The sequence below is a fragment of the Ranitomeya imitator genome, chromosome 2 (genome assembly GCF_032444005.1).
Source record: "Ranitomeya imitator isolate aRanImi1 chromosome 2, aRanImi1.pri, whole genome shotgun sequence".
Lineage (NCBI taxonomy): Eukaryota > Metazoa > Chordata > Amphibia > Anura > Dendrobatidae > Ranitomeya > Ranitomeya imitator.
This window is the reverse complement of record NC_091283.1, coordinates 55,790,732-55,805,821: the sequence shown is the minus strand read 5'-3', so window position 1 is coordinate 55,805,821 and position 15,090 is coordinate 55,790,732. Positions and strand designations below refer to the sequence as shown.

General features: G+C 40.9%; 1 protein-coding gene across 2 annotated transcripts in view; it reads left to right on the top strand.

Moving 5' to 3' along the window:
• DPF1 (double PHD fingers 1) overlaps window positions 1–14,753 on the top strand; it is a 110,620-nt gene extending 95,867 nt beyond the window's left edge. For both annotated transcript variants that reach the window (XM_069746780.1, XM_069746779.1), the window contains exons 8-12: window positions 965–1,015; window positions 7,965–8,084; window positions 10,845–10,957; window positions 11,145–11,226; window positions 12,220–14,753. In XM_069746780.1, coding sequence (XP_069602881.1) covers window positions 965–1,015; window positions 7,965–8,084; window positions 10,845–10,957; window positions 11,145–11,226; window positions 12,220–12,290 — 437 coding nt within the window. In that variant the 3' untranslated portion in view covers window positions 12,291–14,753. The remainder of the gene's footprint in view (window positions 1–964; window positions 1,016–7,964; window positions 8,085–10,844; window positions 10,958–11,144; window positions 11,227–12,219) is intronic.
• The last annotated feature ends 337 nt before the right edge of the window (window positions 14,754–15,090 follow it).

Below are 15,090 nucleotides of genomic sequence, written 5' to 3'. Positions count from 1 at the left end.
ATTGAACCTAAAGTGATTGGATTTTGTTCATCATCCCATATGGTGTATGGTCAGAGATCTAAGGGTGTGTTCACATTGCGTCTTTTCACGTCGTGTCTTTCAGCAGGTCCATTCATAAAAAACGTTGTAAACAATCGTTAAAAAAAAAACAAAAAACATTTGTCCCATTAATTTCACATGTTCATTCTTTTGAGCGCCAAGCGTTTATAAGAAGTGACACGTCCGTTCTCCCCTAGGAAGATCATTGAAGCTTTACAATAAAAGTCAATGGAAAGACTAAAAAAAAGCATTTTCACCTGAAAAAAAAACAAACTTGTTTTCTCTTTTGTGTATTCCGTAAAGAAAACAGGAAAAAAAATAAGACGTAAAAAATAAAAAAACGATCAGGAAAGGTAAAAAAAAAAAATACTTTTTTCCTCTGCTTCAAAAACGGATGTTTTTAGCCGCCGGATTCTCGTCCAGTGTGATGTACGGATGCGCAGAATGTGACGTGTCAGGGACGGATAGATCTGTGTATCTGGAATGGCGGCTGATTCCAGACGTCTGCACAATATTATGCGGCTCTGATTCCTTTGCTGGAGAAGTTTCTGCAGTATTGCAGGGACGGCTCCTGGATTTCTACGAGCGCAGATTCTTCCATCCCCCATTTCTACGTCTGTTTCTCTAATTGAAACAATAAATCAGGGAGAGATATATTAAATCCATGCTGCATGGTGTTTTTTTTTCTTTTTTTTTTGGCGGTCCCTCCGATGCAGACAGTTGCTATGGAAACAAAGGAGTGACAGGAGTAGGTTATCAGTTTGGGTGATGGCAGTGCCCCCCCCCTCCCTTCCTTCCTTCCCTGTTTTCCTAAAATAATCAAACCACCCACTTAACCCCTTTGGTGCCTGTCTCTGTATCAGCTGTGGCAATTTTTCCCCCCCTCCCCCGCACAGTTCTGATTTCAACCGTTTTTCCCTCTCAGACTTCTACAGAGAGCTGAACTGGGTACCCGAGATGCAACCGCGACATACAGGTGAGAACTTGGGCTCCGCCGCTGGGCCCAAAAAAAAATAAAAAGTTCTTCTTGCATTATGCAAATTGTCAATATTCGTCTTGTTTTTGCAGTTTAGGCCAAAAAAAAGGGTATTCAGTGCATAAGAAAAAGTTCTACAATGTTCTTATCGTCTTCAAGATCTCTGCTTGCTGTAACCCAGCGGAGTCCTTTGTGGATAAAAGTCTGGCCTGGTTGATGTGATGGACCCTGTACTGTAAGGAGCCGTGCGGGTCTATTATATCCCCAGGACAGGAATATCTCCTGAGCGAACATTCCTATACACTGACTGCAAGAGATTTTGAAAGCCATGAGGATTTGATGCATAGAAGGGTCTATTATAGATTTTCTGCTGCTTGAGGCAAAAATTAAAATAACTCCACCCAAAAAAAAAAAATCATTACTAAGAAATTCACGCAAAAATAAAATTTCAAATTGGGCTTATTTAGCTTAAAGGGGTTGTCCAGGCTTGGGGTTCACGTCTGAAGTCACTCCATCCTTACAGGATTCATCTGGGAACGGGCAGGTGAGTGACTGCAAGCATACGATTTGCACACGTGTGGTCACATGCCGACTAGACGTGTGTGGCTCTCTCCATACAAGTGAATTGAGTGAGGCTGGTCATGTCTAGTCGGAATGTGGCCAGAAGTGTGCAAATTAAATTCTTGCGGTTACATCACTGCCCGCTTCCATCGCCGCCACTGGAGAATCCTGACAGTGGACACATTGTGCGCCGTGTGATGATTTACAAGTTGGCAGTTACAAAGAGTGACTGCAGCGTTGAACCCCAAGCCTGGAAACCCCCTTTAAATATATAATACCATTAAATACAATACGCACAACTATATACCAGTAGTGAATAAACGTGAGACATAAATATATTACAGTAGTGAATAAAGTTCATATACAATTATAGCTGTATACATAAATATACAATAGCACTGAGGTAACTGCAAAAAGAAACACATATTATATATATATATATATATATAAAGTCTATAATATTTATATATACAGTATATATATATATATATATGTATATATATATATATATATATATATATATATATATATATATATATGTATATATATATATATATACTATATATAAATATTATAGATTTTATTTATTATGCATTTCATATATAGCGCCATCATATTCTGCAGCATTTACACACATCATCATCACTGTCCCCATTGGGGCTCACAATCTACATTCCCTATCAGTATGTCTTTGGAGTGTGGGAGGAAACCGGAGAATCTGGAGGAAACCCATTAAACATGGGGAGAGCATACACACTCCTTGCAGATGTTGCCTTGGTGGGATTTGAACCCAGGACCCCAGCGCTGCAAGGCTGCAGTGCTGATCAATATAATATAAAATATATATACAGTGGGGCAAAAAAGTATTTAGTCAGTCAGCAATAGTGCAAGTTCAACCACTTAAAAAGATGAGGGGCGTCTGTAATTTACATCATAGGTAGACCTCAACTATGGGAGACAAACTGAGAAAAAAAAATCCAGAAAATCACATTGTCTGTTTTTTTAACATTTTATTTGCATATTATGGTGGAAAATAAGTATTTGGTCAGAAACAAAATTTCATCTCAATACTTTGTAATATATCCTTTGTTGGCAATGACAGAGGTCAAACCTTTTCTGTAAGTCTTCACAAGGTTGCCACACACTGTTGTTGGTATGTTGGCCCATTCCTCCATGCAGATCTCCTCTAGAGCAGTGATGTTTTTGGCTTTTCGCTTGGCAACACGGACTTTCAACTCCCCCCAAAGGTTTTCTATAGGGTTGAGATCTGGAGACTGGCTAGGCCACTCCAGGACCTTGAAATGCTTCTTACGAAGCCACTCCTTCGTTGCCCTGGCGGTGTGCTTTGGATCATTGTCATGTTGAAAGACCCAGCCACGTTTCATCTTCAATGCCCTTGCTGATGGAAGGAGGTTTGCGCTCAAAATCTCACGATACATGGCCCCATTCATTCTTTCATGTACCCGGATCAGTCGTCCTGGCCCCTTTGCAGAGAAACAGCCCCAAAGCATGATGTTTCCACCACCATGCTTTACAGTAGGTATGGTGTGTGATGGATGCAACTCAGTATTCTTTTTCCTCCAAACACGACAAGTTGTGTTTCTACCAAACAGTTCCAGTTTGGTTTCATCAGACCAAAGGACATTCTCCCAAAACTCCTCTGGATCATCCAAATGCTCTCTAGCAAACTTCAGACGGGCCCGGACATGTACTGGCTTAAGCAGTGGGACATGTCTGGCACTGCAGGATCTGAGTCCATGGTGGCGTAGTGTGTTACTTATGGTAGGCCTTGTTACATTGGCCCCAGCTCTCTGCAGTTCATTCACTAGGTCCCCCCGCGTGGTTCTGGGATTTTTGCTCACCGTTCTTGTGATCATTCTGACCCCACAGGGTGGGATTTTGCGTGGAGCCCCAGATCGAGGGAGATTATCAGTGGTCTTGTATGTCTTCCATTTTCTAATTATTGCTCCCACTGTTGATTTCTTCACTCCAAGCTGGTTGGCTATTGCAGATTCAGTCTTCCCCGCCTGGTGCAGGGCTACAATTTTGTTTCTGGTGTCCTTTGACAGCTCTTTGGTCTTCACCATAGTGGAGTTTGGAGTCAGACTGTTTGAGGGTGTGCACAGGTGTCTTTTTATACTGATAACAAGTTTAAACAGGTGCCATTACTACAGGTAATGAGTGGAGGAAAGAGGAGACTCTTAAAGAAGAAGTTACAGGTCTGTGAGAGCCAGAAATCTTGATTGTTTGTTTCTGACCAAATACTTATTTTCCACCATAATATGCAAAAAAAAATGATAAAAAAACAGACAATGTGATTTTCTGGATTTTTTTTTCTCAGTTTGTCTCCCATAGTTGAGGTCTACCTATGATGTAAATTACAGACGCCTCTCATCTTTTTAAGTGGTGGAACTTGCACTATTGCTGACTGACTAAATACTTTTTTGCCCCACTGTATATGCACTTAAAAGGGGTTGTCTACTACTGAATAACCCCTCTATTGATGGACCAAGGAGAAACACAATTCATTTCTCACTTCCTGGGCCAGAGCCCCTCCGCTGCACGTCCCATTGTTCCCTCCCGTACATCTCCGCCGGTCTTCTGGCATCAACCTCTGGCGATGGAGTCATGTCAGCGCTGCAGCTTTCACACTCCAGCTTGGACCGAATGTGAGCGACCACTGACTGGCTGCAGCGCTCATGTGACGACCCCGCTAGATGTTTATTGCAGAAGGAGAGAAACTGCTTTGGTCGGGGAGGTAGGCTTTTTTTATTATTATTATTATTATTATTATTATTATTTTGCTCGCGTCCCTGGGCCTATCAATAAGGGGCTGCCCAGTAATGGACATCCCCTTTAAGGCGCAGGTGGTCACTTCCTCTCTTCCAACATTTGTGCTGATGATTCAATAACACACAGGTCAGACATGTTTTGGCTTCCTGCAGTGTTCCTGAACATCGTGGTAGAGACCATTTCATGCACCACGTGCTGCAAAGAAAATCCGCAGCCGAACTTGACCCTCGCTGTGTAGCCGACATCTGCAAATGCCAAACTAAGATTCAGATAAAAAGTGAAATCCGCAGTAAATTCCCAGCGGAATCTGCAGCAACATTTGCAGGTTTTTCTTACCCATTTAACATTTTACTGTATTTTTATCTACTTTTTTTTACAATACAAAGAAAAAATATCGCTCTTTGGGTTTGGAGTTTTTATTTTTTTTCTACCATTCCTTTTCAAATTTCCCTTTTTTTTTCCCCATAGAGATACGCCACTAATGTTGTCTATAAATTCCTGAGCTGGGTTGGTTGCTTTTTACGACATTAGTGGCCGTATCCCAGTGCACAGATATATGGCACAGGGACTATATCATATATGTAATTATCATATACGCAGTTCTCCCGCTTGATCCCCCCTATCCAGAATCATTTTTGTGCATGGCCACATCATGAGTAGAAGATCGCCATTGTAGCCGCGATTAATTTCTACTGGCATTTTGCATTGTGGTCCTAACGAAGGAGGAGCTGGATTAAGATGCGCTAAATTAATTAAGAGGTGTGCGTCCCTTTAATGAGTATGCCTCTGCCAGAGATGTATGCCAGGGGACCGTTTTACTTTTTGTCCTAACGTACGCCACATTGTGGTGTAAAATGTGATACATTTTTGTCAGGGACGCTTGACCGCGGCCCGTTCCACCCGAGATCTGACCACCATCTTGGCCAAGCTGGTTGGGACTGGTACGAAAAAAAAAGTCGCAAAATTTTTGCACAATTTCAATGCTGTGGAATTGAGGGGGGTCTCCTACACACCGTATGCATCATATATAATGGGGATGGCGGGTCCTACTGAGTATCTCCTTCCCATTGATGTTCCTTCGTTGGCCCTGGGTCGGCTTCCCATTTATCTTTAACGGTACATTGTGTTTTTCCATTTACCTTTGTGTCCCAAATGTATTTATTCTTAGCGCCATCATATTCCGCAGCACTTACAGTCATCATCACTGTCCCCATTGAGGCTCACAATCTACATTCCCTGTCAGTATGTGTTTGGAACGTAGGAGGAAACCGGAGAACCCGGAGGAAACCCACAGAGAACATACAAGCTCCTTACAATGGACATATCTTGTGTAAAGCCCATTGTTCGCCAAACACCTCTTCTTTTTTCCCCACCATACCCACTGAATCATAGATAATGTACATAGGTGCACTCACGAGTTTGGGTTTGAACCTGTTTGGCTCAAGCACTTCATATAGTCTCTTGCTAAATAACGTCATAGCAATGCTTTAAAAAGTAAAATAAAATAATTATTTTATACCCCATCCCATAGAGGTGCTGCAATTGTGCAGCAAAGAAGTTCTAGTCCGAGTCTGGGGCAGCCAACCCACCCATCTTCTCCGTCCTCTATAAGGTCTTTAATTTGAATACCCCTATAGTCTCACTCCATTTTAATTCCAGAAAAATACGCTTTACTCTACAAAAAATAAAATAAATAATAATAATAAAATTGCTGTGGGATCCAGTTAGGGAGATTGTGAAAACTAATGAGCAATTTTGTCATCCAAATAATATTTATCAGATTAACAACACTCTCTACTACCAGCATCAAAAGTCTCACATTCAACTTTTCTTTAAATCTATTCTCAAGGGGTTGTTGGTTCAAATCTGGAACGCGTCATCAGAAAATTTCCCATCAGGTTTTATTTTAAATGTAATTTTTTTGTAGATTTTGTTAAAAAATAATACTATATATATATATATATATATATACAGCAATTTTCTCACTGACCACTTGGCCTTTTTTTTAGACTCCTACTTCCTTGTGTTTCAGGGAAGTGCACTCGCACATTAGCCACATTGAGGATTCTCTGACCTTACCTTTTATATAGAAGCACTAATGTGCAAAGGGTGGGGGAGCTGGGATATCACCCTTTGTAACTAGTGGATCCTGTGTTATTAGCTATGTATAGAAGTGTTACCTGTCATTATAATCCTGCCTCTGATGATAATGAGACTCCTGAAAAGTTTTCTGAAAAGAACAGGAAGTCTGATTCTATAATATCCCTTGTAGCCAATTTGAAAAATAACAACATTTCTTTTTTGTTTTGTTTTAAGACAGACTTTACTGGACTTTAATGTTGGCAGCTATCATTAGGAGAGGCCTTCATTATATGATTGATGGGGGTCCAACACCCGGCAACCCCGCCGATCAGCTATTCCTGATCGTAACTGATCAGTTACGTAGCTGCACAGCACAGCTCTGTCGACTGTATGGTGGCCGCGGCCGGGTAATGCAGATCCACCCCCTATTCAAATCAATAGGGGGTGGGTGTGAAGTACCCGGCCACGGCCATTATTCCGTCAACAGAGCGGTTTTGTGCAGATCCACAACAGCACAGTTCCGGCTGCCTCCAACACTGGGGACGGCCGATCATCGGGGGTGCCGGATGTCGCTCCCCCACCGATCAGACATTGATGACTATCCTAATGATAGGTCGTCAGGTTAAAGTCCAGTCGCGGACAACATTTACCGCAGTAATTTGATGTAAACAATAGGTTATTTTCTGATGATACATTTCCTTTAAACTAAACCAAAGACCATGAACACACAAATCCTTAAATATTTAATACAGGTTTTCCATGCTAGTAGTATTTTGGTATAGTCAAGTTCCAAAGTTCGGCCATATAGCGCCAATATATCTGATTTATCCCCATTAACAGATAAACCAGGATACTTACTGCCCCATAGGTGTCAATAGTAAAATTTGCAGAATTTAACTTTTGGAAATTTGCTGCTGATTTTGCAAAACTGATAAGATTTATTGAAAGGAGTAGTTGGATAGAGGAAGCCATTCCTGAAAAGTAATGGAATATATAGTGAAATCAATACTTTGTGTACATCGGAGGTTTCCTACAAACAGTAACTGATCTGCACATTTTATTCTACATCCTCATTTACACTTTTGTGGTGAACTCTACAGTCAGGGTGAGACATGAATCAGTAAATCCAGTGACCGCAGCCGTCACAGGTATCAATAATGACAGCCGAGGCCAAAGTAGGAAATCCAGGACGCGAGCCAGAAAAAAACCAAACCGACAGAATACAAGCCATGGGGGATCTCCGGGCTACGAGACGCTGCCAGGGCACACCGGGGGGCACAGGAAAACAATGCTGTACTCAGGAACAAGTCACTGACGCCTTTGGGTGCAAGTGATACTATTGTGTTATGTGATTATAGATACATATATATGTGTAGATAAGCCAGTGATATCATGAAATGTATAGAACATAGTAAAGTTATAAAGAATGAAAAAGAAAATATCTCGCTAACAATGAAGTGTTAAACCCGTCTTCTAGGTCATTAAAACTCATCCTCTATTTACTGTATTGCAGTAAAGAAAGCGCCTGACGGCTCCGTCATTGCCAATGGTTATTGTGACTTCTGTCTAGGAGGGGCCAAGAAGACGGGGTGTCCAGAGGACTTGATCTCCTGTGCCGACTGTGGTCGTTCTGGTAAGAATAAGGGCAGGAGTTCGCCTTCTTTCAGAGTAGAGTCGGTATTTATATCATCTGTATGTTTAAGGGGTATTCTCAAGCTTAAAAGTTATCCCCTATCAATTGGGACCACCACTAGTCTCGAGAACCGGTGTTCCGAAGAGCCCCGCGTGAATGGAGCGGTGGTCGATCATGGTCACATCTACTCCACTTATTCTTAAAGGGAACCTGTCACCTGAATTTGGCGGGACTGGTTTTGGGTCATATGGGCGGAGTTTTCAGGTGTTTGATTCACCCTTTCCTTACCCGCTGGCTGCATGCTGGCTGCAATATTGGATTGAAGTTCATTCTCTGTCCTCCATAGTACACGCCTGCACAAGGCAATTCTTTCCCTTCTCTCAATGTTAGATAAACACCATAGTCATACCCAAGGGTATTATGTAAAAATACCCAATTCTTTTAAAAGATATTTCATAAAACCAAATAATTAAATACCATAAGATCACCGTATGTGCAAAAGGTTTAGTGGAAACCACTAAGAGGGGGAACAACAACATGACAATAACAATAACTCCAAACATGAAAAAACCAAGACCCACCCAAACAGGGAATGTATAATAAAAGTATATCTTTATTGAAAATAATATGACAATAGAAAGGCATAAAAAATGTAAAAAATATACAAAAGATGTGCACGCATCAAGAAATGCGCAAAACAATGAAAAATAAATAAAAAATAGCAAATAAATTTTGTAAATAAAAGACCAATTTTGTATATAGCGGGTAAGGTGTAATTCACAAAATAAAGTGTATCTATATTATAATATTTCCCCTAAGAGATATACGGCAAGCACCAAGCATAAAAAATCATAAAAAACATAAATAATAATAAAAAAATAATAAATAATAAACAAAAATGTGTATATAATTACTAGAAAAACAAAATCCAGCTCACCATACCGACATTCCCAGGAGCTCGGAGCACGGAACCGCTGTGTCAGGGCGTGGACGAACAGGAAAGAGAAGGAGATCCAGCTCAACGAAATAGTGAAAAATCCATAGTTTATTTCACTTAAAATATAGTGAAAGGACAAAACATCAGCATACAAAAAAATTTTGGTTTTAATTTTTTTGTATGCTGATGTTTTGTCCTTTCACTATATTTTAAGTGAAATAAACTATGGATTTTTCACTATTTCGTTGAGCTGGATCTCCTTCTCTTTCCTGTATATAATTACTACATTCCATAGGCAAGATAGAGATTGAAAGAATTGATCGCCTTCATGAAGTTAGTATTATTATATATAAAAAATATGCGCCGTCCACATGCATCGGCGCCAATTTTAATATTTAATAGTTGTGTATATAAACCCACCGATCTTGCTGTAAATACACCCTGACGAAGGAATTTACATTCCAAAACGCGCGTCGGGGTGCGCGGCATCAAGACCCTGGCGGCATTTAAAGGTATATCCCCCTAATTTATTCTTTGATGATTTTTTTTAAGCACATGGCACTTTAAAATACACATTATATAGTACTTTTTGGACTTGCACACACATGCAACCTCACATAGGGTGCTTTATTTCACCCATAGTTCTTTATGCAAAGCACCTTCTTTATTTCCCACTACCTACCAATATATATGTGTGCAAATATATGCATATACTTTTTGGTTTATATGCACCTTATGAGTGTATGATTTTTTATATTTTTATTTTTTATAGATAATTTTCTTATATATATCATTTTTTGGGTGATTCTAAGTGCATGAAGGTGATCAATTCTTTCAATCTCTATCTTGCCTATGCAATGTAGTAATTATATACACATTTTTGTTTATTTTTTATTATTATTTAAGTTTTTTTATTATTTTTTATGCTTGGTGCTTATATCTCTTAGGGGAAATATTATAATATAGATACACTTTATTTTGTGAATTATACCTTACCCGCTAGATGCAAAATTGGTCTTTTATATGCAAAATTTATTTTCTATTTTTTATTTATTTTTCAATTTTTTGCGCATTTCTTGATACGTGCACATCTTGTGTATATTTTTTACATTTTTTTATGCCTTTCTATTGTCATATTATTTTCAATCAAGATATACTTTTATTATACATTCCCTGCTTGGGTGGGTCTTGGTTTTTTCATGTTTGGAACACGGATTATTCTTCTCTCGGTGTTGGAGATAGCACCAGATCAGAGTGTGGAGAAGGAGGAAAGTATCTAAGACTTTAGGGAGGGAAGATCACACATTTTGTACATAGAGTGGAAAGCACACCCAGAACTGTGCAGGGTGAGGGTGGTAAACCACACAGGCGGTATACTGTATCTGTATACAGGGTAACACACCCACAGCGGATGCCACAGGAGAAAAGCGGGCGAATCACATACTGCTCAGCATCAGTGTCTGTAAGCTTAAGGTGGAATAGAGCCTTCATGGCTGAAGGAGGGGGAAATCAGTACAGTAATGAAGCTGTGCTAATTCATAAAAGCTAGTGAAGGGTAAAGCATCCTGGACACCCCGCCCCCCCAAATCCAGCATGTATTACTGGGAGGGACACGTCTGCATGAGAAAAGTCAGCAAAAAGCAGATAGCATATCAGGAGATGTGAAGATGAGTGGAAGAGGGTTCAGTGTGCTAGGTGGTGTACCAGCAAGCCAATCCGCCAGGCTCACACATAACGGGCTAGCAAAATGGGCCCGATGAAGGAGTGTGCACTTCCGACTTTCCCCATTATTGTACCATGACGGTAACTCTCTTCTCGTGTAGGTCACCCCTCATGTCTACAGTTCACAGTCAATATGACGGCCGCCGTTAGGACTTACCGCTGGCAGTGCATCGAGTGCAAGTCGTGTATTCTTTGTGGAACTTCGGAAAATGACGTGAGTGCCCAGAATATTATGTGGGTTACGTGTCCGGCCGTATTTGTATATGCGGAGGATGGACGGCGGTGCTCTGTTCGCGGATTGTAGTGCTACTTTTTGGGGCTTTTTCTTATATTTTAGTTTCACGTCACAAATATCTTTGTGTAATGACTGTATGGAGCCGCTCACCCTTCTCTTACCACAGGACCAGCTGCTGTTTTGTGATGATTGTGACCGAGGTTATCACATGTATTGTCTGAGCCCACCAATGTCGGAGCCCCCTGAAGGTGAGTAGTATGGCCATGTTAGTATGAACCACTAGTGTGCAAGTGGAACTAGTGGATAAAGATACCTCTGATCTTGACACGTACTGGGATTTACCTTATTATGCTCATCGCCAAGATCCTATCCCAGTATGTAGTAGGTGTAATAATAATATTAGCAAATACCTCTAATTACAAATCTAGTATAGTTCTCCTGATTAGCTATGTGGCGTAACCCATGTGCAGGCATTGCAGTAGCTTAGTTATCTATAGTTACGACCACTAACAGCTAACTAACTGGTGGTCGTAACCATAGATTCCTAAGCTGCTGCCCTGCACATGGGGTAAGTGACAGAGTGACTCAGAAGAACTATACTACATTTCTCATTGGAGGTATTTGCTAATATTATTACATCTACTACATATTAGGATAGGATCTTGGAGATAGTTCAGACAGCTCGACGACGTCCCTTGTATATAAATTATATATCAATATTACTTGTTACATTCTCAAATGATCCAACCACGGCATTAAAATGATAGTCAGGCTTATTTTCTCTTGCGCTGCGCATAATTATTGAGATACTCATTCCCTATGTTACCTGAATCCTTTGTATTAAAAAGGAGTTTTTCTGTTTTGGTAAACCTCCGGCTGCAGTTTTCTTTTTAAATAATATGTGCTTTACTCACCCTCCCCGGGTTCGGGGCTGAGTCTCCACTGCTGCTCTCGATGTCTGTTATTACCTGCATTGCTGATGTCATGTCGACAGCGCTGCAGCCAATTAGTGAGCTCCACAGCTCTGAGTTCACGGCACGAGCTGCTGCACTCATTGATTGGCTGCAGCGCCGTCAATGTGAAATCAGCGTTGCAGACAATGGGAGCAGCGGCGAAGACTGAGCAATGGACCCGGGGAGGGTGAGTAAAGCCCTTCTTTCATTTTTTTTGTTAAACTTTCTGCAGGCTTTTTGAAACTGGAATATCCCTTTAACCCCAAGCTTTCCATTTTCGTTTTGCAGGTAGCTGGAGTTGTCACTTGTGCCTGAGACAACTGAAGGAGAAAGCATCGGCCTATATCACGTTGACCTAGTGCAGATGGACAAAGATCACTGAGCCCATCAGACTGGTCTTGCTTCTTCCCGGAATCCTCTGCGCCTCTCATTTCGGCACTATGGCCCCTTCCCCTGCTCCGCGTCCTGAGCAGTGTATAGTAGTTTTATTGGTTCGGCTGTGAATTAATCCTCTGAAGTACATACGTTCTGCTCCTATTTATTTCTCTGCTACTTCCTAAATCTTTTCATAGGCGTCCGGTACCTCCTAACCTGCGAGTCCCCTACAGGCTGCGGCCCAAAAAGCTCCACCACTGATCCTTCCAGACACCTTCATTTCTAAGATATCTCAAGATCTCACCATATTTTTCTTTCCTTCTTGCTCCATTTTAATGAGATTCTCCTATGTGATCTCTAACCTGTTCACATCAGACTTCCTTTAATCTGGCATTATCCTGGATTCTCGTTCTTCTTCTGAAGAATCTCCAGGAAACTAGAATATTCTTTCCTGTTGCTCACGTAGCACCAACATATGCTGCAGCGCTGTACAGAGATTTCCATAACTTACTGTCCACTATGAAGAAATTGCTCTGTTTCTGCTTCCAACCGTCTTGTGAGGTTCCAGGTAACGTTTCAGTTTAGAGAAATAATTATCCGGATCATCGGAATTTCAGATGCCAAATTAAAGGAATTCTACAGTGTCTGTTCAGATTCGGAGCGTTCTCCTCCATCGTTCCGGTTATATACATTGCCCTGTTATATCACGAGCAGTGCCGGTGTCACAGTTGGGGCACATGTATCACTACGTCAGCAGTTTAGGTTTCATTGTGGGCATATTTTGGGTTGTTGTTGGGTTGGCATCAAATTTCCAATTACTTGTATCACATTTTTATTTGTTATTTATGAGATTGATTGAAGCTGGTATGGCAGAATGTGGCCGGATGTTACCCAGGCTGTGTCTGCTTCTAGACACAGCACATATTTTCCCTATGTTATACCAGTGTAATGTTGTAGGCACTTTATGGTGCCAATTTACTAGGAGATTTTATTGGCCTGTATTGATACGTGTGCCCTCTTGTCTCTGAAAAGCTTGGGGTCGGAGATTTAGCATAAAGAGTTTTTTTCCCCAACATTTAAAGTCATCACCTATCCAAAGGAGTCCGATCGCTGGGACCCCGATGGAACCCAAAAATGGGGCTTTGAAAAGCCCCATTGGTGTAGAGCGCATATTGTTAGGCACCGCTCCAATCATTCTTTAAAGGACTGCCAGAGAAAGTGGAATGCTGTACTTAGCAGTCCCATAGAGAGTGACTGACATGGGGACGGCCATGAGTGGCCACTGCTATAGTCCGATGGGCAACTCAAAGCCCCATTCTCAGGTTCGGATGGTCTTTTGGGCCACTTCAGACACCAGGACTTAAATGTACCCCTTGTAGTTAGTAGCTTTCCCATTGGAGTATTCATATTTGGGACCAAACAGTATGGTGGTGATTTGCTCTTCCTTCCCAGCACAATTTGCTGTAGGGGTCAAAGCCATAACCGACTGCAGACCTTACAATGATCTTTTTTTTTGGTTTTTTTTAGAGCAGTGCTTGTAAATATCAACATCCCTCCAATGCTTGTTAGATATATCGGTTTTCTATAAAATCTCCGTATACATTTTATTCTGCAGACAACCCCAGACCCGTATGTATATGTGGTCATAGAAGCCATCCCCTGTAAATACACTTTCCTTGTCTGTAGCGTCCCCCTTTATATAATTCTCCCTTCCTCCGTCTCAATGACATATTGTCATACAGTACCGGAGAAAGGGAGACGCAGCCTGGAATATAGGACATTAGTCGTCCTTGAATATCAGAGGCACAATTTTTCTTTTTCATTGTTTCTTTTGAAGAAGAGACTATGTTGTCTCCAAAGCTTGCAACGCAAATATATTCCATTAGCTGGTGAAAGGTATCACTTGAATTCCGCCTCTTATCGCTTTCTACAATGGCTGCTTGTAATTTAATGATCATGCATTCAAGCCATGAGCATCCCTCCATTGTGATTCCTGAACAACCTGATAACCTGGTTATACAACGCACAATGCTTCTTTTAACCGTGGACCCCAGATTTGCGCATGACTATGAACTGTACCTGGGGTCTAAAGGAATTCTTAACTCACCGGGGATCATGGGACCATGGCGTCCGAGTGACGGTGCTTAGCCTTGGAGTGAATGCTGAGCATGTGTGTCGCTATATACTAATGAAAACACAAAGCACTTCGCTTACTGAGAGCCTGAATGAGGAACGCGGGTGTCTGCCCAGAGAAAGTGTGTCCCCCCTATTGCCCACCTGTGCACTGGGGGGAGTCCTAGCGGCAGAAAGCCTTTCGATTTTTAGGTCATACCATACTTCTTTTTACCATGTCCTTGCATTTTTGTAGTGGTAGGGAATAGAGACAACCCCTTCTATAAGCCATGATTGTGTCTCTCACATATAGACCCAATATTGTGGGATTCCCATTTAACCAATATATATATATATATATATATATATATATATATATATATATATGTGTGTGTGTGTATATATATATATATATATATATATATATATATATATATATATATATATATATATATATATATATATATATATATTAGAGAAAATCCTTGGAAGGAAAATTCCATTGTTTCACATCATATTTACAGCCTTGCACATTTTTTGTATTATGGCATATTGCTAGACGGATCCTGCAAACAAAGGGGCCGGGGTCCTATGCAGGATACAACTAAGTGAATGGGGCTAGATACTTTCAAGTCTGTAGTTTATTGGGATCTTGATAAACAAAGTGATATG